The sequence below is a fragment of the Oncorhynchus gorbuscha genome, unplaced genomic scaffold, assembly GCF_021184085.1.
Source record: "Oncorhynchus gorbuscha isolate QuinsamMale2020 ecotype Even-year unplaced genomic scaffold, OgorEven_v1.0 Un_scaffold_2543, whole genome shotgun sequence".
NCBI lineage: Eukaryota > Metazoa > Chordata > Actinopteri > Salmoniformes > Salmonidae > Oncorhynchus > Oncorhynchus gorbuscha.
This window is the reverse complement of record NW_025747029.1, coordinates 48,142-69,284: the sequence shown is the minus strand read 5'-3', so window position 1 is coordinate 69,284 and position 21,143 is coordinate 48,142. Positions and strand designations below refer to the sequence as shown.

General features: G+C 41.1%; 2 protein-coding genes and 1 pseudogene across 2 annotated transcripts; all 3 read right to left on the bottom strand.

Annotated features, from left to right (window-relative positions):
* Nucleotides 1-239: 239 nt before the first annotated feature.
* On the bottom strand, nucleotides 240-1,738 carry LOC124026062 (centromere protein X-like). The gene is made up of 5 exons (XM_046339237.1): nucleotides 1,650-1,738; nucleotides 1,332-1,383; nucleotides 1,134-1,187; nucleotides 767-855; nucleotides 240-661 (listed from the first exon to the last, which is right to left on the bottom strand). Exons 1-5 carry the CDS (start codon nucleotides 1,683-1,685, stop codon nucleotides 647-649), a joined length of 246 nt encoding a protein of 81 aa, XP_046195193.1. The 5' UTR covers nucleotides 1,686-1,738; the 3' UTR covers nucleotides 240-646.
* Nucleotides 1,739-9,349: 7,611 nt separating this feature from the next.
* Nucleotides 9,350-11,115, bottom strand: LOC124026061 (heterogeneous nuclear ribonucleoproteins A2/B1-like). Its single transcript, XM_046339235.1, has 4 exons — nucleotides 11,032-11,115; nucleotides 10,597-10,692; nucleotides 10,063-10,218; nucleotides 9,350-9,370 (listed from the first exon to the last, which is right to left on the bottom strand). Exons 1-4 carry the CDS (start codon nucleotides 11,113-11,115, stop codon nucleotides 9,350-9,352), a joined length of 357 nt encoding a protein of 118 aa, XP_046195191.1.
* A 2,883-nt stretch (nucleotides 11,116-13,998) lies between these two features.
* LOC124026060 overlaps nucleotides 13,999-21,143 on the bottom strand; it is a 34,896-nt pseudogene continuing 27,751 nt past the window's right edge.

Below are 21,143 nucleotides of genomic sequence, written 5' to 3'. Positions count from 1 at the left end.
AAAGCAGCCCGTCTGCACCTTGACCATTAAAGCAGCCCGTCTGCACTTTGACCATTGTATAATTTCGATCCAAAGTGAGTCCCAATAAGGTTGCCATATATGTTTTATGGTCAAACACCAGATCCTCCCCCAATGCTGCTGGAGTACTAGGTGTGAATTCCTTCACACAACTGATTACAATAAAGCGCTTTTAGGTTTACAATACATGTTCCCCCAAGAAAATAGGTGTCAGACTGATGTAATACAAATAAAAAACACACAACTTTTATTAGTTAGCAATGGATTCAAATCATTTCAAACGACAAACGGAGGCAAAACCACAGGGCAAAATGTACACAGTTCATTAGAGACCGTGTGCAATGTAACTGAAATAAAGGACTAATTACAATAGAATATCCTACATGGGCTGAATGTAGGACCGGTGGAAGGGATCCCTCCCTCTCTCCAACCAAGGTGCATGAATTAAGAAGTAGATTCAGACACTCTTGGAGGCCAATAAAAGTAAATAAAGGGCTTATTTACATTTACAAACAAAACAGAAGTATTTTTCTTTATTTCCATTGTCCTCCAAGAGTTGGTCAATCTCTCGAATTCTGAATTGAGGACTGGATGGGTCTCTGGCGCCATCTTCTGGCCTGAAGTCATACTAGAAATCCAACAGCTGGGGAAGAAATTAAATATGTTATGACTGTTGATTCTTATACTGTCATTCCTTGACAATAATAGGAGAGGATATTTAATAGAATTCATGGGTATATTTACACACCAGTTGAGGCAGGATCTTCTCAAAGTGTTCTATGTCCATTCTGTCACAGTCCTCTGCCTCAGCCTGTTTTATCGTTCTTTGTGCAGCTTCTGAGAAACAAAGAGTCAGGGTCTGTATTCCCAAAGCAACTCGGATTAAAGACTGCCGAGCTATGCTTCATCATTTTAGATCATAATGAATACGATTATATGGATAGGGGACACATCTGATCCTAGATCAGTATTCCTACTCTAAGATGCTTTCCGAATCCTGGCCCTGATATCTTCATCTCATATTGAAGTTATATAAACACCATCATCTCAGCCTGTATAAAAACCTCCATTGATTTCCATGTACATTACAGCCACAATCAATCGTTTGAACTTACCTTGAACAAACACATGTAGCATCTCTGCCATAAGGAGAACAGCATCGGCACCGACTTGAGAAAAACAAAGAAACAAAGGTCAAATTGCGACGACTTAGTTAACAGCCTACAACTGTTGTTTCATTTGACTAAACATGATCAGGTCCAACTCCTTTCCAGGATAGTTACATTACACATCTCCACTAGCTAGCAACTCGCCTTTAGTTCTCTCGTCCTTGAAGAAGCTTGACAGGAGTTTGCTTACCGTCTCCTAAAAAGAAAGAGAAAACATATGATTCTGAATAACAGTATGCACGACAACAGTACGTTAAAGTTACTGTAGTGAACTGCTTCCAAAAACAACTGCCAGTGTTGTCAGAAGTATCCAGTAGGCTGATGATTTGGCGCTCTACCCCGCTGAATTAGCTCCATACAGTCTGCTCAGTCTAATTTGAAAATGAGGCTTGTGATCTTGCTTTAGTCGAAATTGTGACTCACAACATATAACAATTAATAGTATTGGCTACTTTCTCTTACCTTTTTGAATGTGATTTCCGCGCTGCTTTCCGCCATTTTCCTTTTTTTTGTCGATCAACGCGCCTCAGCAGTGATTGGCTGCATCGAGGCCGTGATTATTTACGTAAAACGCATCGCGCAACGCTTCTATTCCAAAGGAAAAATAGTACCAAATAGAAATGTGGAATATAGTAAATGTCTTAAGAAAATGTGTGTGCTTGCTAGTTTAAAGTGCATTTACAGTTTTAACAGATGAAACTATCCAAGCAGAAGATAAATCTCCTTCAATCAAACTCAATATCACGTTTGAAATACAATAAATAGCCTATTTTTTATTTATTTTTATAAATAGCCTATTTTTTATTTATTTTTATAAATAGCCTATTTTTATTTATTTTTATAAATAGCCTATTTTTTATTTATTTTTATAAATAGCCTATTAACTTTTCGACAAGTTAACAAATGACATGTTGGATTAACGTCTCCAACTCAACCAACAATACAAGTTAAAGTGCTATTAGTGGCTCAGATGGAACTATCCATGCAGTAGACACATCTCTTTTACATGTTGATATGTGGTTGCCTTGTCAACCAAACACAATTCAATAATACTTTTGTAATACAGTAAAGAGCCTAAAGTTAAGGCTATCTTCCAAACTAATGTAACAATAAACCTTAAATGAGTAACGCACCCATGGTTATTGTAACTATACATTTCTTCTTATGTAATCACATAAAGCGTGCAGGTTGAAGATAGCATACATACAGTAGGTCGTTGAAGGTTTGTGGAGATCTTCACAAACGTGAAAAAAATCTGTGGAAATTTCAAATGGCATTGATCATGTGCACTTTTAATGTCATTTCAACTGCAATCCAGGTAATTTGGTTCTGCTAATAAATGAAGCACAGTGATAACACATTAATCTGTTGTATAAATAAACAAAATATCATTGTATTCCCATTTGAACTTTGCTGTGGTTTTAAATGGTTGAAAGCGCAGTGATAGATATTTGGGTGACAACTACACCAAAAATCAAACATTGTTTTTCCATTGGAATTTTGTTGTGCTTTTAGATGGTTGAAAGCAGTGATACAACATTGGAAATTCAACCCATTTTTAGCTGTCTTTTTGAGTGGGCAATCACATTGATTAACGTCTCAACCCAATACTACCCAATTATCCACATTGAAAATAGGTGGTGATACCAGTGGGATACAGAGGTGAGTGTGTTTCAGTGTGTGTGTGTGTGTTACAGCAGCGGTTTTACCAGGTAGGTGTGACAGGGTTTGAATTTTATGTTTGCCCTTGACACCTCTTCTGACAGGTGAACCTTGTAGTGAAAGATCTTCATATCCACCTTCAGAGACACAGAAAAGTCACAGTGTTAGAGAAGAGAGAAAGAAAAGAGAGAGAGAGAGAGAGAGAGAGAGAGAGAGAGAGAGAGAGAGAGAGAGAGAGAGAGAGAGAGAGAGAGAGAGAGAGAGAGAGAGAGAGAGAGAGAGAGAGAGAGAGAGAGAGAGAAGAGGCGAGGGATGGTTGAGTTTCATTTAGGGGGTACCAGTAGAGGGTACAATGTCTCTACTCCTGTAAAGTCATAAAATAATCCACAAGACAGCTTTCCCAAGGACAACCAGTCAGATAACCATGCTGTATTAGAGGTAGGGAATTACACTGGCCAAAAAGATCACAGCAATCACAGCCACCAATTATCATACACCATCTAAAATATACACAGGAATATAATTGTTTCTTGTTGTATTTGTTGCAAATTCATCAACTCAAAGTTCTCTCAAAGTCCAAACTATTTTTGTATGTAGCCTAGTTTTAATGTAGGCCCATGAAGCACTGTTGGCCGACTGGTAAGATATTTTGAGGATATTATAGCCTAGTGAAAATGGAATTCATTAGCTAATAACCCGCTAATTGTGTTGACTGGTGAATATCCCATGCATGTTGCGCTAAACAACCAGACAAGCAAATGACTGCTATAGTGGAGTTTCAGCACCATGGATAGAGGTCAATCAATTCCTTGCTAATCTGACTACAGTTAGACCTGTGCTCTCGCTTTTATCAGTAAATGTCTATTTCCTATTGTAGAGGAGAGTGGGGTAAGTCGAGCAACGTTTTTTTTGCATTCAGCATCACCCCATCAAGGGAAACATAGTATTCTTTATAACAAATATATTTGCATATTTTTCAGGATGATGTGTATCCCAGGAAATAATCAGAATTAATGTAAATATTACAGTTTTGAAAACATAGCTTGTTAAAAAAACTTCTCGTGGCACAAAAAATAACCCTTACCCAGGGAAAATTGAGCTGCGGGACAGGGTAAATTAAGCTGCTTACTTGGTGAAAATCTGTTTTAGGACACAAACGGAGAGCTGGAGCTTGTCTGAGCGGTTGGGTTCTGTTTGATGTCATATTGATATGTTAAATAAATGTGTAATTAGTGATTCCGTCAAACCTACACATGAACCTGTTTTTAATTTGTTTTGTTTATTGTATATTAGCTGTGTTCTCCTTCACTTTAACCAGGCTAAAAATAGAGAATCTTGAATGATTAAGGTTTTATACTAATGGTGAAGGAGAAATAAAACACGTAAACTGTTATAGACTTGTTTATTTTTCAACCCAAACCTTAACAACCTGTATGTGTGTTAGGCAGAGCACCCCACTTTAACAACCTGTATGTGTGTTAGGCCACTTTAACAACCCATGCTCTTTAACAACCTGTATGTGTGTTAGGCAGAGCACCCCATGCTCTTTAACAACCTGTATGTGTGTTAGGCAGAGCACCCCATGCTCTTTAACAACCTGTATGTGTGTTAGGCAGAGCACCCCATGCTCTTTAACAACCTGTATGTGTGTTAGGCAGAGCACCACATGCTCTTTAACAACCTGTATGTGTGTTAGGCAGAGCACCCCATGCTCTTTAACAAGTTAGGCAGAGCCCCATGCTCTTTAACAACCTGTATGTGTGTTAGGCAGAGCACCCCATGCTCTTTAACAACCTGTTAGGCAGAGCACCCCATGCTCTTTAACAACCTGTATGTTAGGCAGAGCACCCCATGCTCTTTAACAACCTGTATGTGTGTTAGGCAGAGCACCCCATGCTCTTTAACCCATGCTCTTTAACAACCTGTATGTGTGTTAGGCAGAGCACCACATGCTCTTTAACAACCTGTATGTGTGTTAGGCAGAGCATGCTCTTTAACAACCTGTATGTGTGTTCATGCTCATGCTCTTTAACAACCTTAACAACCATGCTCTTTAACAACCTGTGTGTTAGGCAGAGCACCCCATGCTCTTTAACAACCTGTATGTGTGTTAGGCAGAGCACCCCATGCTCTTTAACAACCTGTATGTGTGTTAGGCAGATGCTCTTTAACAACCAGGCGCCCCATGCTCTTTAACAACCTGTATGTGTGTTAGCACCACATGCAGTTAGGCAGAGCGCCTCATGCTCTTTAACAACCTGCTCTTTAACAATGTGTGTTAGGCAGAGCACCACATGCTCTTGTATAAACCTGGGGTGGCGTAGTGTGGCAGTTTGACTTATGCATTTGGTCTTTCAAATTAGCCAACAGTGGCATTTTCTGATGTTTTCAACGTGATTATTCTTTGCTTTCACCACAAATGGGAAGAGAATCTGCATGAACCAGAGAGCGCACATTGTTCAAAAAAAAAATCTGGCTCTGCCCAAGTACACACAGGTGTGAAGAACTACATGTTAAGCTGTATCGGCCCTTACCCAGAATCACCAACCCACATGTTTAATGATCATGGTCACAGTATGGATAAGGTCCACATGGGGAAAAATACATTGATCCTTAGTGGTTTTGGAACAGTCAGCATTTCATTAAAACAAACAACTAGCAACATCTGAAAGCTAATATGCCCTTTCAACCAAAGCAGTAGAGCAGAGCTTCATATTTCACTACCTAACCAGTTTGTCCAGAACCCATAGCCTATGAAAACCCAATTAGTACCATGAGCATACCACCGTGCATCCCACTGCTGGCTTGCCTATGAAGCCAAGCAGGGTCTTTCCTGGTCGGTCCCTGGATGCTGCTGAAAGTGGTGTTGGAGGGCCAGTAGGGGGCACTCTTCCTTCTAGTCTCAAAATCCCAATGCCCTAGGGGAAGTGATGGGGACATTTCCCTGCGTAGGAGGCTCTCTTTCGGATGAAACCTTAACGTGTGACCTTACTCTCTGTCACTACATATCCCATGGCACTTATCGTAAGAGTGTTAACTCTGGTGTCCTGGCTAAATCCGGGCGGCAGGTAGCCTAGCGGTTAAGAACGTTGGGCCAGTAACTGAAAGGTTGCTGGTTTGAATCCCTGAGGTTATATCGGTTGATGTGCCCTTGAACAAGGCACTTAACCCTATTTGCGCCTGTTCTGGATAAGGGCATCTGCTAACATGTACATTTCCATCATGGCACACCTAACCTTCCCCTCATTTCTAATTGGCATGTATCACTCCTCACCTCTCCAGCTGTGGTGAGTGTTCTGGCACAAATTATTGTCATCATCTGGAAAGGCACTATATAAATGTTGGGCACTGTAAAATCTGTATTGTTTTGTTGTTGCCTGATTCCGATTGGTCTTTTTCCAAATTCCGTTTCCTCCATTTCGTTTAAGGTTTCCGTTCTCCCGTTTTTTTCCCTTCAGTTTATCAAGAAGAAGATAAAAAAGTTTTAATAGAAGACAACTACATTGGACATGGTCCAAGCACACCAAGAGAGTCGTTAAGAGGGCACGACAAAACCTATCCCCCCTCAGGAGACTGAAAATATTTGTCATGGGTCCTCAGATCATCAAAAGGTTCTACAGCTGCACCATCGAGAGCTGACTGGTTGCATCACTGCCTGGTATGGCAACTGCTCGGCCTCCATCCACAAGGGTAGTGCGAACAGCCCGGTACATCACTGGGGCCAAGCATCCTGTCATCCAGGACCTCTATACCAGATGGTGTCAGAGGAAGGTCCTAAAAATGGTCAAAGACTGTTCTCTCTGCTACCACATGGCAAGCAGTACCGGAGCGCCAAGTCTAGGTCCAAGAGGCTTCTAAACAGCTTCTACCCCCAAGCCATAAGACTCCTGAACATCTATTTAAATGGCTACCCAGACTATTTTCATTGCCCCCCCCCCCTCTCTCTATACCACTGCTACTCTCTGTTGTCATCTATGCATAGTCACTTTAATAACTCTACCTACATGTACATACTACCTCAACTTACCGGTGCCCCCCTGTATATAGTCTTGTTATTTGTTATTTTACTGCTGCTCTTTAATTACTTGTTACTTATTTCTTATTCTTATCTGTATTTTTGTAAACTGCATTGTTGGTTAGGGGCTCGTAAGTAAGAATTTCACTCAAAGGACTACACCTGTTGAATTCGGCGCATGTGACTAATACAATTTGATGTTCTAAGTCCAAAGCAAAACAACATCAAGAGACCACTTTTGAGGTCTGGATTTCTTTTGCAAATGTTTGATTTTGGGGTGCATTTACCCTTTAATTCCAGTGTGCACCTACAGTAGCAAGAGGCAGTTTAGAAGTGTTTTTGTAGTGCACACGTGATGGCAGAGTTTGCAAAACAAATACCCACTGATTGATTAGTAAGGTAAGCATAGGCTACTTTGTAGTTAACATCTAATTGCAAAGGTTTATGGGAAAGCCTTTCAATCTACCAGAACACTTTTCATTAGAATCCTCACTAACAGCTACACAAAGTGGCAGGCTTGCGCACCACACATACAGACAAGGAATTCAAATCAAATCAAATGTTATTGGTCACATACACATAGTTAGCAGATGTTATTGTGAAATGCTTGTGCTTCTAGTTCCAACATCTGCAATAACAAGTAATCTAACAATTCCACAACAACTACCTTATGCACACAAATCTAAATAAAGGAATGGAATAAGAATATGTAAATATATGGATGAGCAATGACAGAGCGGCATACGCAATATGTAATAGATGGTATAAAATGTAAACATAATCTAAACATTAAAGTGCCATTATTAAAGTGACTAGTGATCCATTTATTAAAAGTAGCCAATGATATCAAGTCTGCAGGTAGGCAGCAGCCTCTCTGTGCTAGTGATGGCTGTTTAAAAGTCTGATGGCCTTGAGAAATAGCTTCTGTCTGTGATGCACCTGTACTGACCTCACCTTCTGGATGGTAGTGGGGGGAACAGGCAGTAGCTCGGGTGGTTGTTGTCTTTGATGATCTTTTTGGCAAACCTGTGATATCGGGTGCTGTAGGTGGTGTCCTGGAGGGCAGGTCGTTTTCCCCCGGTAATGCATTGTACAGACCGCACCACCCTCTGGAGAGCCCTGCGGTTATGGGCGGTGCAGTTGCCGTACCAGGCGGTGATACAGCCAGACAGGATGCTCTCAATTGTGCATCTGTAAAAGTTTGTGAGGGTTTTAAGTGACAAGCAAAATTTCTTCAGCCTCCTGAGGTTGAAGAGGCGCTGTTGCGCCTTCTCACCCCACTGTCAGTTTGCATGGACCATTTCAGTTTGTCCGTGATGTGTACGCAGAAGAACTTTTAAAAACTTTACACCTTCTCCACTGTGGTCCCGTCTTGTCCAGATTGGATAGGGCAGTGTGAGTGGCAGGGTAGCCGGCCTAGGGCCTCAAGCTTAATGATGGGCTTGTTGAGTACTATGGTGTTGAATGCTGAGCTGTAGTCAATGAACAGCATTCTTACATAGGTATTCCTCTTGTCCAGATTGGATAGGGCAGTGTGATGGCGAATGCAATTCTCATCGCCCTCTAGAAGTTTGCAGAAAATATGAATCACTGATGCATTGTGTTCATGTCTTATGACATGATAAACTTGGGCAAATGTACTCATTTTCAATAGGCTACATTTTGTTGATACTAGTGGTTTACAATAACCACTGGGCGGCAGGGTAGCCTAGTGGTTAGAGTGGAGGGGCTAGTGGCAGGGTGGCCTAGTGGTTAGAGTGGAGGGGCGGCAGGGTGGCCTAGTGGTTAGAGCGTGGAGGACTAGTAACCGGAAGGTTGCAAGTTTAAACCCCTGAACTGACAAGGTACAAATCTGTCGTTCTGCCCCTGAACAGGCAGTTAACCCACTGTTCCTAAGCAGTCATTGAAAATAAGAATTTGTTCTTAACTGACTTGCCTAGTTAAATAAAGGTAAAATAAAAAATATATATACATTTTTGAACATTGTTCAATTCTGTTTTAATGTCTGGATTCCGTCAGTGTTCTGCATACCGCAGATTTACAGGGCCCTATAAATGCAATCAATCAATCAATCAATCATTGCTACTATTGCTGTCACTATCATAAATACTTCTAGCAAACACACATTTTCTTTAGGAAATGTCCCTTTCTAGTAATATCTTCGGTGATTCTACTAAAAGTTAATGCAACATAGGCCTTATAATGTTCACAACATTGAAAACAATTGGCATTTCATTACAAATCAGTAAATCAAGGTACATAAGACATCTGAAAACAAATTTTTACAATCAAACCAAATCATAGAAAAAAATTATAATCTACATTTATTTTTCAACAAATAATCCATGTATCCCATCCAAAATTGCTTTTTAAAATTTAAATAACGTATGTACAGTATCATCCGGCGTCTGATACATTCTCCAAGATGCTCAACTGATGAACAGCCCCATGGTCACGTCTGCAGATAGACCTGGCTGGGATGACCTCAACCTTCTGGGTCATCCATCTATATGAAAGATTAGATTTTAGCATGGTAAAAGAGTTGCAAAAACAGTGACACTTCTGTTGGACTCTTGCACATGACTTTAGACTTGACTCTGTGTAATAATAGTCAAGTATTGAATCAAAGTATATATATTTTTAAACAAATTGACCTTTGACCTAGAAGAGTCTAACCTGCAACGCAATGTTACCCTGCATGGATCAGAACACATCTGTTTATGAAGAGAGAGACTTAAGATTTGACTCAGACTCGCCCTGTTGAGACTTAAGACTTGACTGGTGCTGAAAGACCTGTGACCCAGACAGTGACATATCGACAAGACTGGCTGCACACAACCATATCAACACAACACTCATTAAAACATGTTTCCTGGCTGCATGTGCTGGATAAAAGCAACCTACACACAACCATGTCAACACAACCTACACACAACCATGTCAACACAACCTACACACAACCATGTCAACACAACACTCATTAAAACATGTTTCCAATGTGTAATCACAACAACAACAAAAAGTCAGCAGATTGAAGTGAAAAAATATGATATTCTCATATGTTGATGACTTTTTGTAAATCCAATCAGTTTTCCACATTGATTCAACATCATCATATTTACTTTTGTGGTTGTTATGACATAGAAACATTGCTGATTCATTCAACAAGTCTTTGCCCAATGCTCTGTTTTGATTTACCTTCAGACTGACAACTCTCTTGGCCTCCACTTCCATGCCTCCTATATAGTGAGGACCCGCCCAGTCTGCCGTATCTGCCTCCTCCTCAGAGGAAAAACCCACGTATCCCAACGCACTGGCACTCTTTGAGTCAGAGTCCTGTGGAGTCTTCTTGATCTGTTTTCAAAGGATGGACCATCACCATAACCAATAAAAACACCAATAATCCAAGAAAATACGTTGTTTTAAAAGGGGTCAATCTGTAATATCTACATCCATTTATGGACTTTTAAATTACTGATATACAGCCATTGACTCTTGAGGAATATAACTTATAAATACCTTGTGAGATTAGTTCAACTGTCTTACTGTCTTACCCCATTAGAATGCAAAATATAAGCTTGTTTTACTCCACTGACTGCAGTGTAAAAAAAGGTGGAGGGGTGGATGTTATGTTGTTTAAAACTACAGATTGCCCCTTTAAAAAGGTATGGTTTAGGCCTTATCCACGTGAGGCTAATATTACAATAATTGATATGACTTAAATCAGCCTACCGTGCATGCTGTAATACTGCCCCACTGTCGGAAGTAAGCTTGTAGGTATCCTTCATTTATGTTAGTGCTGAGATCCTTAATGACGAGCCCGTGATCCTGTCCAACAGAAACAAAATAAAGCCATTCATATTTTTATTTTAAAATGTTATCATGGTAAAGTAATTATATTGTGTGTCTGTAATAGGAATACTATGAAAAATACACTACATCCATTCATAGGCTACTAAGAACTACAGATATCGAACCTTAATTTGATAACCCTGTTGTTGCAACAAATCAAATACTTGATTTGGCATAACTAAAAATGTCCATTAATTATAATCCACATTTCCTGTTGCTGCAGGATTATTTTCCTGCTGTGACAAACTGGTCAAATTAAGATCCTACACCTGTGAGTGTGTTTTAGGATGGTCAGAAAAATAAGTGTTTGTTTACCAGTTTACACTTTTTGGCCAAAGCGGTCCTGTGTTTTTTAGGGAGAGATATGTACACTCTCCTTTGAGGCTCCATTTTCTCCATAACTAGAGGGAAACAGAATAAATCAATATTTCATTTCATTTAACCCTGTGAAATGCTGTAGTCTTTGGATATTTGCTTCAGACAAAAACAAAATCGATCAGTGTAACTTATTCTATGCTTTATAAAATATATTTAAAAAATGTATCAGTCATAATTAACTTAACATGAAAATAACCTGTTAGAGCAAGATACAACTAATATTTCCTGAGTAGACTTTATTTTCTGCAATAAAAAGGACTAAATGTGATCTTTCACTAGTAGTATAATGATATATATATATTGTCTTACATACCAACAGAGGTCGTAGAGATGTACATCCACCTGTTTGTTTGGTAGTCCTAAGAGCATTGCATAGGAAAACCCATCATAAGATATAAATCAACAGGTGGATTTGGGGTGGGTACAAGGTTTCTCTTCCTGCTTCACAAGAAGATGATGCAATCCTACTCTTGGCTTTCTACAAGTTCCATGTTACTCATCCTGCAGCATAACTCACATATTACTGGATTGAGTTCCACAGAAATGTCTGAGTAAAAGGGCATTGTTCACCCCTCCTTCCCTTTGTGATATGTCGCCTCCTAGCAATGAATGTTAAGTAACAATCTAGGTAATGATGGGGGTCATCTTGGGGTCATGATAGGGGCTGCACAAAATGATTGATGTATTCTAATAATTGATAATGCTTATATTGTGTTAATAGAAGGGGAAGGGCTAAGACCCTGCTTTTTGTGACTCCTCTCTTTGGCTGGAAAAAATGGCTGTGTTTTTCTGTGACTTGGTGGTGACCTAACAATTTCACTGTAAAGCCTTTTTGAAATCAGACACTGTGGCTGGATTAATGAGAATTTTATCTTTAAAATGGTGTAAAATATTTGTATGCTTGAGGAATTTTAATTATGTGATTTTTGTTGTTTTGAATTTGGTGCCCTGCACTTTCACTGGCTGTTGGCAGGGTGGGACGCTACCGTCCCACATTTCCCAGAGAGGTTAAAATGATTAATCATGTAACTGTAATTAACTAGGAAGTAAGGGCACCAAGGAAAATATTCAGATTACAAAGTTATAATTTTCCAAATATAACTTTTAGATATTTTAATATCTGATCAACCAGTCTTGATTAATGAATCATTATTTACCTCATGTTAGTCTCATTCCAAACGTCGAAAATTGTTGGTTATCTGCACGAACCCAGTCTTCACTATGAGTCATCCATACATCAATTGTCTTAAAATATTTATTTAACTAAGTAATTCACAGAAATGCATAAACAAACAGTAGATCGTTACAAGGAAATGATAACGCTGTTTCCCTAGTGGGATAAACGGGTATCGCGGCTTGGGGGACAAAAAGGGAAGTGGGGGTCAACTGATATGAGACGCAAAGTTAAATATTATAAAAATTTAAATGCTAATCCTTTGCACATGAACGCTCACTCATTCGGGAACAATTGCAATCAATATATAGATTTACGCTCAGTGTGTCGTCTTGATCTCTGTTGAAAAGTTTGTTTCTGTTGGAGAGTATGTCCACCTTCTCTCTCTATTTGTTGTGGTTAGAAGGATAGTTCAGAGTGACATTAATTCATGTCATTATAGAATAGATGTTTATGGGATGTGGTCCCGTATTGTTCAAGGAGTTTCCAAAAGTTTCACAAAATTCCTAGCCAAATAGTAATTAATTCAAAGACTTGTTCTTATTCTTTATCCTTCTCAGAACATAAAGAGTTTAACCAAGTTCTGTGATGGTTAAAATATTCAGCAGTCTGGTCTCAAAACTCACCTGTCTCTCATTATCGAGGTAAGCTGGTCTGCAACCTTTGTCCTCTCGTCTGAGAGAAATATGGTCTGTTGAGAATTCTCAAGGGGGGGTTTTATTCAGAAGAGCAGAAAAAGGCTCTCTCATGATGCCAGGTCCCAACTGTGTTCATGGGGCTTGCCAGTGACTTAAGTGAAACTTTACACAGAAATACAATTCTCACATTACATAGCATCCCACAAATAGTTTAATCTTTCATCCTGTACAGCAATAGATGCAAGCCTCATAACTGAGGCTATTGTATAAACAGAGTTATGGTAAAATATGTATTATTCCAAAAGGCAAATTAGTTATGGCCCACATTGGAAATACCATACTAGTAGAAAATTCATTCAGTTGGATTCTTGACCGATCTTTTATATCCTTCTCCAGAACATAAATTCTGATGGTCTTCAATTCTGTGAGGTGGAAGAAATTCCTTTGTTGGTCTAGAAACTCACTCTGTCTCTATACTGTGGCCATGAGGAGATAATCTCCTCCAGGAATTTACATTCTGATGGTCTGACCACAGCAGCCTGGGTTAGGAGACATAGGGGGATGGTCATAGAAAAGGGCTGGTGCAGTCTCAGGGGTTACTTCACAAAGAGGCCAACGTCACAACAAACTGTCTCAGTTACTTAACAAACTGTAAAATCGTTGAAATTGTTGCATGTTGCGTTTATATTTTTGTTCAGTATACATTGAAGCTTGAAAGCGGTGACAGACATTCCAGAGACAATAAATATATTTAAAAATATGTATTAACAAAAGGCAAATTAGACAGTTATGGTTTAGAATACATATCAGTCTCAGTTACTTCACATTCTGATGGTCTAGAATACATATCAGTCTCAGTTACTTCACATTCTGATGGTTTAGAATACATATCAGTCTCAGTTACTTCACATTCTGATGGTCTAGAATACATATCAGTCTCAGTTACTTCACATTCTGATGGTCTTGAATACATATATCAGTCTCAGTTACTTCACATTCTGATGGTCTAGAATACATATCCGTCTCAGTTATACATATATCAGTCTCAGTTACTTCACATTCTGATGGTCTAGAATACATATATCAGTCTCAGTTACTTCACATTCTGATGGTCTTGAATATAGATATCAGTCTCAGTTACTTCACATTCTGATGATCTTGAATATATATATCAGTCTCAGTTACTTCACATTCTGATAGTCTTGAATACATATCAACCTCAGTTACTTTACATTCTGATAGTCTTGAATACATATCAGTCTCAGTTACTTCACATTCTGATGGTCTAGAATACATATCAGTCTCAGTTACTTCACATTCTGATGGTCTAGAATACATATCAACCTCAGTTACTTTACATTCTGATGGTCTAGAATACATATCAGTCTCAGTTACTTTACATTCTGATAGTCTTGAATACATATCAGTCATAGTTACATTCTACAAGAAATGTCTCAATGTCCTTCACCACACACATCACTCCACTTTGAGTTCACTTTGACTGGTTGAAAGCAGCCAAATATCCTTGATGTGATGAGAGTCCAAAATTTAACATGCAGCATCCAATGAACACTCTGGAATAATTTAATCTTCCACTAAAACATATTAAACCTGAAATGACATAAGGGAAACAAATGTAATATTTAACAGAAATGACCTCAATCTGTTTAGACTAACACATCAACCTGAATCTGTGTTTGCAGGACAAGACAGATCTGTCAGAAGACAACACCATGGTTTTGGTACAGACTAATCACAGCAGCAGCTCTTGGAGGTCATACAACAGGGTCATGTTCATTAGGTACCAAACAGAAGAAAGCACACAAACAGGGAGGGCCTACCTGGACTTCCTTTTCTGTTGCTGAACATTTTCATTTTCTGTTGCTGAACATTTTAATTTTCTGTTGCTAAACATTTTCCTGTTGCGTACGCTAATGAACACCGCGCAGTCAGGGTCACTCACCTCACTGCCTTGTGGCTGAGGCCTGGAGGAAGGGGACAGTGGATACTGCCTCTTCTCATGGATGGCCTGCAGACTAGTAATTAAGAACTTCTTGTCCTTCCCCTCCTGGTGATGAAAAATAACAGATGAGTAACCATCAACACACAGATCACAATCTTTGTAAGAATATTCAATGAAACCAGAAGTGTTTTGTCCACACACACATTTTCTATTTGCTCCTGTAGCAGACTGATTGTTTTCCTTTGGCCGTCTAAAACTTGGGTGTGAATGTAAATGACCATTCTGAAAAAAAGAGAGGCAAAATGAACTGCCAGGTAGGTGAACATAACATACTTAAAACATACACTGTACTGTTAGTGGCTTTGCATAATAGTGTCAGCCAAACGGCACACAACAAGAAATATCCAGAGCAGTCCAAAGAATGTCCTTGTTGGATGCTGACTCACAGAAAGACACCTGCCAACAGGAACAGGAAGAAGGGGTTCTCCACCAAGCAGCTGTGTATCCAGTTGAGCCAGCCCAGCTTGGGGTTGGTACTCTTCAGCTCCTGGGCCCACTGTTTGCCTGAGTGGAACATGAAGGGGAGGTTCCTGAAAGGACCACAGCCAGAGGAGGGCTTAATCCTATGGGGGGAGGCAAAGGGAAGAGGAGAAGAAACATTAGGACCACAACCAGAGGAGGGCTTAATCCTATGGGGGGAGGCGAAGGGGAGAGGAGAAGAAACATTAGGACCACAACCAGAGGAGGGCTTAATCCTATGGGGGGAGGCGAAGGGGAGAGGAGAAGAAACATTAGGACCACAGCCAGAGGAGGGCTTAATCCTATGGGGGGAGGCGAAGGGAAGAGGAGAAGAAACATTAGGACCACAGCCAGAGGAGGGCTTAATCCTATGGGGGAGGCCGAAGGGGAGAGGAGAAGAAACATTAGGACCACAGCCAGAGGAGGGCTTAATCCTATGGGGGAGGCGAAGGGGAGAGGAGAAGAAACATTAGGACCACAGCCAGAGGAGGGCTTAATCCTATGGGGGGAGGCGAAGGGGAGAGGAGAAGAAACATTAGGACCACAGCCAGAGGAGGGCTTAATCCTATGGGGGGAGGCGAAGGGGAGAGGAGAAGAAACATTAGGACCACAGCCAGAGGAGGGCTTAATCCTATGGGGGCTTAATCCTATGGGGGGAGGCGAAGGGAAGAGGAGAAGAAACATTAGGACCACAGCCAGAGGAGGGCTTAATCCTATGGGGGGAGGCGAAGGGAAGAGAAGAAACATTAGGACCACAGCCAGAGGAGGGCTTAATCCTATGGGGGGAGGCGAAGGGGAGAGGAGAAGAAACATTAGGACCACAGCCAGAGGAGGGCTTAATCCTATGGGGGGAGGCGAAGGGGGGAGAGAAACATTAGGACCACAGCCAGAGGGGAAGAGGGAAGAAGAAACATTAGGACCACAACCAGAGGGGAGGGCTTAATCCTATGGGGGGAGGCGAAGGGAAGAGAAGAAACATTAGGACCACAACCAGAGGGGGCTTAATCCTATGGGGGAGGCGAAGGGAAGAGGAGAAGAAACATTAGGACCACAGCCAGAGGAGGGCTTAATCCTATGGGGGAGGCGAAGGGAAGAGAAGAAACATTAGGACCACAACCAGAGGGGGCTTAATCCTATGGGGGGAGGTGAAGGGAAGAGGGGAAGAAACATTAGGACCACAACCAGAGGGGGGCTTAATCCTATGGGGGGAGGCGAAGGGAAGAGAAGAAACATTAGGACCACAACCAGAGGGGGCTTAATCCTATGGGGGGAGGCGAAGGGAAGAGGAGAAGAAACATTAGGACCACAACCAGAGGGGGGCTTAATCCTATGGGGGGAGGCGAAGGGAAGAGGAGAAGAAACATTTGGACCACAACCAGAGGGGGGCTTAATCCTATGGGGGGAGGCGAAGGGAAGAGGAGAAGAAACATTTGGACCACAACATCCTTTTCATACTGCAGTGTCAACCTGAAGAGTAATGTTCAGGCTGAAATATATTTTCTGTTCAGGTTGTCCTTCCCAGCACAATTCCAGAGATGTGTACTTTTCAAGGGATGTTACATAGCAACATAGACTCAAAAGCGAAAAGGTGCATGTACTGTATGCATGCATACTTGCGCCTACATTGGTATAGGTTGATATATTTGTGTGTGTGTGTGTGTGTGTGTGTGTGTGTCAGACAACACACGTGTGTGTGTTGGACAGACTCACATCCATATGGTGTAGGCCACAGACACGGTGGCCCCGAGGAAGGAGGGGAAACACAGCAGAGAGATGAAGAGGGTGCTCATCTGACTGGCTCTCCACGGCTTCCTGGAGGCCTGGCAGTTCACCAGTAGGCTGCTCTGAGGAGGGAGAAAAGCAACGAGAGAGTTCACCAGTAGACTGCTCTGAGGAGGGAGAAAAGCAACAAGAGAGTTCACCAGTAGACTGCTCTGAGGAGGGAGAAAAGCAACAAGAGTTCACCAGTAGGCTGCTCTGAGGAGGGAGAAAAGCAACGAGAGAGTTCACCAGTAGACTGCCCTGAGGAGGGAGAAAAGCAACAAGAGAGTTCACCAGTAGACTGCTCTGAGGAGGGAGAAAAGCAACAAGAGAGTTCACCAGTAGACTGCTCTGAGGAGGGAGAAAAGCAACAAGAGAGTTCACCAGTAGACTGCTCTGAGGAGGGAGAAAAGCAACGAGAGAGTTCACCAGTAGACTGCTCTGAGGAGGGAGAAAAGCAACGAGAGAGTTCACCAGTAGACTGCTCTGAGGAGGGAGAAAAGCAACAACAAGAGAGTTCACCAGTAGACTGCTCTGAGGAGGGAGAAAAGCAACAAGAGAGTTCACCAGTAGACTGCTCTGAGGAGGGAGAAAAGCAACAAGAGAAGAAAGACTAATGTGTCTAACACCGCTGGGGTTTCCACTGAGTGCGATAGCTGGCAACAAAATGGCGGATCCTATTCATTTTCAATTGAAGGAAGTGCCTCAGGTCAAAGTGAACAAGGTCAGAGAAGGCAGGCGAACAGAGCATGAGCGGGTGGGAATTAAGTTGGGGACCTTATGTTTCTGGACGGGACCTTTACTTACCTAATCGTTTGTCAACACTTTTTGGGCCTCTGGTTATGACAAGTGCAGAGTTTGGACATGATAGTTTGACCTCTTTTAAGGAGTGTACCACTGTCACTGAAGTAGTTACACTGGTGGAGCTCTGAGCTGGGGCCTACCTTTACTGTGTAATGGTTACATTGGTTGAGCTCTGAGCTGGGACCTACCTTTACTGTGTAATGGTTACATTGGTTGAGCTCTGAGCTGGGACCTACCTTTACTGTGTAATGGTTACATTGGTTGAGCTCTGAGCTGGGACCTACCTACCTTTTTCATATGGAACAACAACAACAGCTTGAGGATCTGCACAGCTGGCAGTAAAGGAGTGAAGAACAAGCCGAGCCTGTGGGAAACGATGACAGAGAAGGAGACATAAATACCACAGAAACCTCAATGACATTATCATCAAAAGAAAGAGACGACCCAGGGCTGACGGCACCTGCAGCATCTAAGGAAGCATGACAAAACAATTATGTCACAGAGATACGAGGTGAGACGACTCATGGCATGCAAACAGGCATTTTACCAGGTGAGGGTTTGCCCATAGATGAGCTCGAGTACGTTACGGGCGATATCAAACACTGGCTTCCTCCTTCTCCTCAGCACTCCTTGAGAAAACAGCCTAGGGGGGGGGGGGCAGAGTGGAGTATCAGTACATTTGACAGGAACTCTAAACAACATGTTCAGCAGGTCTGCCACGTACAACTTCTATTTTCAAAAAGGTATACTTATTTACAAATGTCCATTTCACAAATATACTTTGGAAGTTACAACTTGAACTATACAGAATGACTGCTAATATGACAAGAACAGAAATAGAAATATTACAAAAGCCTGTATTGGTTACTGTTTAGCTGTCTGACTAATGAAGGTAATGGACTCTAGAACCATCCTTCAAAAGCCTGTATTGGTTACTGTTTAGCTGTCTGACTAATGAAGGTAATGGACTCTAGAACCATCCTTCAAAAGCCTGTATTGGTTACTGTTTAGCTGTCTGACTAATGAAGGTAATGGACTCTAGAACCATCCTTCAAAAGCCTGTATTGGTTACTGTTTAGCTGTCTGACTAATGAAGGTAATGGACTCTAGAACCATCCTTCAAAAGCCTGTATTGGTTACTGTTTAGCTGTCTGACTAATGAAGGTAATGGACTCTAGAACCATCCTTCAAAAGCCTGTATTGGTTACTGTTTAGCTGTCTGACTAATGAAGGTAATGGACTCTAGAACCATCCTTCAAAAGCCTGTATTGGTTACTGTTTAGCTGTCTGACTAATGAAGGTAATGGACTCTAGAACCATCCTTCAAAAGCCTGTATTGGTTACTGTTTAGCTGTCTGACTAATGAAGGTAATGGACTCTAGAACCATCCTTCAAAAGCCTGTATTGGTTACTGTTTAGCTGTCTGACTAATGAAGGTAATGGACTCTAGAACCATCCTTCAAAAGCCTGTATTGGTTACTGTTTAGCTGTCTGACTAATGAAGGTAATGGACTCTAGAACCATCCTTCAAAAGCCTGTATTGGTTACTGTTTAGCTGTCTGACTAATGAAGGTAATGGACTCTAGAACCATCCTTCAAAAGCCTGTATTGGTTACTGTTTAGCTGTCTGACTAATGAAGGTAATGGACTCTAGAACCATCCTTCAAAAGCCTGTATTGGTTACTGTTTAGCTGTCTGACTAATGAAGGTAATGGACTCTAGAACCATCCTTCAAAAGCCTGTATTGGTTACTGTTTAGCTGTCTGACTAATGAAGGTAATGGACTCTAGAACCATCCTTCAAAAGCCTGTATTGGTTACTGTTTAGCTGTCTGACTAATGAAGGTAATGGACTCTAGAACCATCCTTCAAAAGCCTGTATTGGTTACTGTTTAGCTGTCTGACTAATGAAGGTAATGGACTCTAGAACCATCCTTCAAAAGCCTGTATTGGTTACTGTTTAGCTGTCTGACTAATGAAGGTAATGGACTCTAGAACCATCCTTCAAAAGCCTGTATTGGTTACTGTTTAGCTGTCTGACTAATGAAGGTAATGGACTCTAGAACCATCCTTCAAAAGCCTGTATTGGTTACTGTTTAGCTGTCTGACTAATGAAGGTAATGGACTCTAGAACCATCCTTCAAAAGCCTGTATTGGTTACTGTTTAGCTGTCTGACTAATGAAGGTAATGGACTCTAGAACCATCCTTCAAAAGCCTGTATTGGTTACTGTTTAGCTGTCTGACTAATGAAGGTAATGGACTCTAGAACCATCCTTCAAAAGCCTGTATTGGTTACTGTTTAGCTGTCTGACTAATGAAGGTAATGGACTCTAGAACCATCCTTCAAAAGCCTGTATTGGTTACTGTTTAGCTGTCTGACTAATGAAGGTAATGGACTCTAGAACCATCCTTCAAAAGCCTGTATTGGTTACTGTTTAGCTGTCTGACTAATGAAGGTAATTGGTTACTGTTTAGGTCTGACTAGAACCATCCTTCAAAAGCCTGTATTGGTTACTGTTTAGCTGTCTGACTAATGAAGGTAATGGACTCTAGAACCATCCTTCAAAAGCCTGTATTGGTTACTGTTTAGCTGTCTGACTAATGAAGGTAATGGACTCTAGAACCATCCTTCAAAAGCCTGTATTGGTTACTGTTTAGCTGTCTGACTAATGAAGGTAATGGACTCTAGAACCATCCTTCAAAAGCCTGTATTGGTTACTGTTTAGCTGTCTGACTAATGAAGGTAATGGACTCTAGAACCATCCTTCAAAAGCCTGTATTGGTTACTGTTTAGCTGTCTGACTAATGAAGGTAATGGACTCTAGAACCATCCTTCAAAAGCCTGTATTGGTTACTGTTTAGCTGTCTGACTAATGAAGGTAATGGACTCTAGAACCATCCTTCAAAAGCCTGTATTGGTTACTGTTTAGCTGTCTGACTAATGAAGGTAATGGACTCTAGAACCATCCTTCAAAAGCCTGTATTGGTTACTGTTTAGCTGTCTGACTAATGAAGGTAATGGACTCTAGAACCATCCTTCAAAAGCCTGTATTGGTTACTGTTTAGCTGTCTGACTAATGAAGGTAATGGACTCTAGAACCATCCTTCAAAAGCCTGTATTGGTTACTGTTTAGCTGTCTGACTAATGAAGGTAATGGACTCTAGAACCATCCTTCAAAAGCCTGTATTG